Consider the following 3091-nt stretch of genomic DNA (forward strand, 5'->3'; position numbering starts at 1 on the left):
TCCATGAATTCCTTCAGACTCTGGAAGCTCGAAACGTTCTGTCTATCTGAGGTTGAGATCAGGATCACATCAGAGGCTCCAGCTCTGGCCATTTTAGCATCTGCACCCTGGCCCCCATCCCCACCCTGGGAGCTGCTGAAATGTCCTCAGAGCTTAGGTGTGAAGCAGGGATCGGCCACAGGAGGACAGCGGCTGCTGGGTCCTTCCCCACTTACGAAGCAGCTAGGCTCGGGAATCCAGGGTCACCACGCTGTTGCCTGGGGAGCCCTCTCTGCTTGCAGAATACCCTCCAGCCATCCCCCAGCTATGGCCCGGCTTGCTGCACCCTGAGCGTGCCCCGCCTCGACTGAGACCCCAGGACCCCACCTCCCCTCGACCCCTTCCAACCGGAGGGCCACTCCTTTCCCTGTACCCCAAGTGGTTGGTGCCTAGAATTGGGTTTGTGGCCCTTAACCCACACCGGGTCACTTCCACACCCCTCCATCCCGGGCAGACTCCTACCTGGGACCCCTCTGGTACCTCCTCATCCCCACTGCATCCCTCACGCAGAACGTTGCACCTGCACCTGCCACCATCCTGGTGGCCTCCACGCCACCTGGATGGCCCACCCTGCTCTGTAGCCTCTTCCTGACGTCCCCCATCCTTGCTTCAGCGACCTCCAGGACCTGCCTGCTGTGGTCTCGGCTTCCACTGCCCCTGCCCTGACCACCGCCCCAACCCCCACTCTCTCTGCCCACCTCACCCCCGGGTCCTGCCCAGCCCCGTGTGCCCAGCACCCCTCTATGCCTCTCTCTGCACTCCCTCCACCATCCTTTGCCATCCACTGTGCCCGCTCACGGAAAAGCAGCAGGTTCTTGTAGTTTTGGGCTGCGCGCCCCAGGCGGAGGTAGACCAGGCCGTAGCTGTAGTCAGTGGACAGCACGTGGAAGGCCTTCACCCCTTTCACTGAAAGAGATGCCCAGAGATGCCCACTGGTTCCTGGATGGCGTGGCTGTGCCCACCCAGAGCCCTGACCCCTGGTGTCCGAGGCCTCGGAGCCCCCAGCCGGGTGCAGTGTCCAGAAAGGACTGAGTGCCCTCCTGGGGCCTCCCCTCCCGGGCCAGGCCTGCTCAAGGCACCGAGGGAACAGAGGCGTCCCACGCAGCTCCTCCGGGGCTCAGAGCCCAAGCACACCGCCCTCCCGTCCTTCCCTCAGGCCCACCGCGTACGCACAGGTGTTCCTGAACACCGGCTTCTTCCCGTCTTTCCTCAGGATCACCTCCTGGGACTGGCACCCCTTCAACCTGGGGCAAGGCAGGGGCTCAGGCTGCAGACCAGGGAACCCCTCCTTCCCCCGGCCGGCCACCGAGTCCCACCGACACATCTCGGTCCTGCCCCTGCTCCCATGGGACCTGGGAAGGTTGGGGCACCAGGTCCCCAGTTTTTTGCTTCACTATCCAACTCTTGTCAATTTGAGGCTCTGTGGTGTGAGGATTTTCCAATTCGGACCGGGGCCTGTCCCACAGCACGGGAGACACTCCCAACTCCCACCCGTGTGGGGGCCCCAGGGGCTGCAGGCCGCTTCCTCGGAGTTCAGAGGGAGGAAGTTGGGGGACGGTCCTTGCGGAACTTCCAGACAGACAGGCTCCTCCCAGACTCCTTTCCAGCCCCCAGGCAGCTCCCTCCTCCTGGAAGGGGACACCCTTGCCTGGGGGGCGCTGCCCACTCACCGGCTGAAGGCAAGGAGCACCCGGAGCTGGCCTACTTTGTTCACCTTTATCACGGACGCCCCCAGCTTCCTCTTGTCCCTGGCCGGCAAGAATCCCTGGGCGTCAGTGGCCGTGGCCAGAATGTACCAGAATCCTGAAAACTGCGCAGCAGGTGTGTGGGCGGGGACGAGAGCTGCCACCCAGGGGCTGTCCCCACCCCCGAGGTTCCCAGCTAGAGAACCCAGGAGACAAGTGACCCTTCTGTGAACCGGAGCTCCAGCCCCACCCGGGTGCCGCCTCGGTCCCGGCCACTCTAGCCCTGGCCACTGGAGCTGGGCCGCAGAGAACCAGGTGCCCGGAAGGTCAGGCACCCCAGGCAGCACCAGGCTGGGCCGTGGCACCAGCAGGTGGAAGGCCTCCCTACCTCAGAGGCCCTGGCTCCTTTCCACGTGGCCTCCTAGGGGCTGGATACTGCTCGGCCACTTCCCTTCCCGCCGGCCCTCGGCCCCCAACTCTGCCTGCTGCCAACCCCAGCGCCCTGGGCACCACCGTGCCAATGAGTGCTGCTCCCATGGCTCACTCTGCAGGTGCCCGGGCCCTCCCGCTACAGAACATGCTCCACTTGCTCCACACCCACTCTGCCCTCTCGGCGTCTTCCAACCTTCTCGACCACAGCTCTCTGGGCCCCTCCACCCTGACCCTCCTGAACCCCCGACTCCCCTGAACCCCTCGAGGCTCCCTGCCTCTGCCCTGCAGCTTGCAGGGCCCCTGTGCTGGAGGCTGCAGTGGGAGAAGCCAGGTGGGCATCGCCTGTGCCTGGAACTCCTGGTAGCCCTGCTCCTGGGCGACTGCCGGGAGACTGTGCAGGAGCCTTCTCCAGCTCCAGGGCCGGTGCCCGGCTCAGGGACCAGCGGCGCATGGCTCACCTTGTTCCAGTTGAGGGTGTGGGACTCCCTGGGGTACCAGTCCTGCACCTGGGAGCCTGCAGCCAGCACCAGCACCAGCACCAGCAGCCCCTGCCTCATCCTCCTCCTCCTCCCTCAGCCGCCAAGGCCAGTGTTTAAACCTCCCCGGAGCCACCAGCCTGGGTCGGGAGGGGAGGGACGCAGCAGGTGTGGCCTTGGGCTCTGCTACCCTCTCCCCGCCCAGGGACCACCCCCAGACACTCAGATGCAGCCGGCACAGCTCCGCCCCGTGGTCACCGCTGGCCTGGGCTGCCCCGGCAGACAGAGGCGGCTCTGAGGCCCCAGGACCCTCCTGCCCTCAGTGCCCAGCCTGCAGTCACTGTGTGTGCCCCTGAGACTCATTAAGCCCTGGTCCTCATCCCAGGCCTCCCAGGTGACAGGCAAAGGGCTGGTCGTAGCCCTTCTGGGGCATATGTGGACGTGGGGAGCACCATGCGG

At 65.4% G+C, this 3091-nt stretch overlaps 2 protein-coding genes across 3 annotated transcripts in view; both read right to left on the minus strand.

The window, feature by feature from the left end:
- Nucleotides 1–3091, minus strand: part of LCN6 (lipocalin 6) — a 10348-nt gene that overhangs the window by 2111 nt on the left and 5146 nt on the right. The window lies entirely within an intron of this gene.
- LOC105543303 (epididymal-specific lipocalin-10-like) lies at nucleotides 3–2713 on the minus strand (the record flags this gene model as incomplete). The annotated part of the gene is made up of 5 exons (XM_011985152.1): nucleotides 2615–2713; nucleotides 1710–1849; nucleotides 1174–1283; nucleotides 838–945; nucleotides 3–46 (listed from the first exon to the last, which is right to left on the minus strand). Coding segments are annotated over exons 1-5 (501 nt in total), but the record flags the coding sequence as incomplete, so codon positions are not given.

This window comes from Mandrillus leucophaeus, unplaced genomic scaffold (genome assembly GCF_000951045.1).
Source record: "Mandrillus leucophaeus isolate KB7577 unplaced genomic scaffold, Mleu.le_1.0 Scaffold28, whole genome shotgun sequence".
NCBI classification, from domain to species: domain Eukaryota; kingdom Metazoa; phylum Chordata; class Mammalia; order Primates; family Cercopithecidae; genus Mandrillus; species Mandrillus leucophaeus.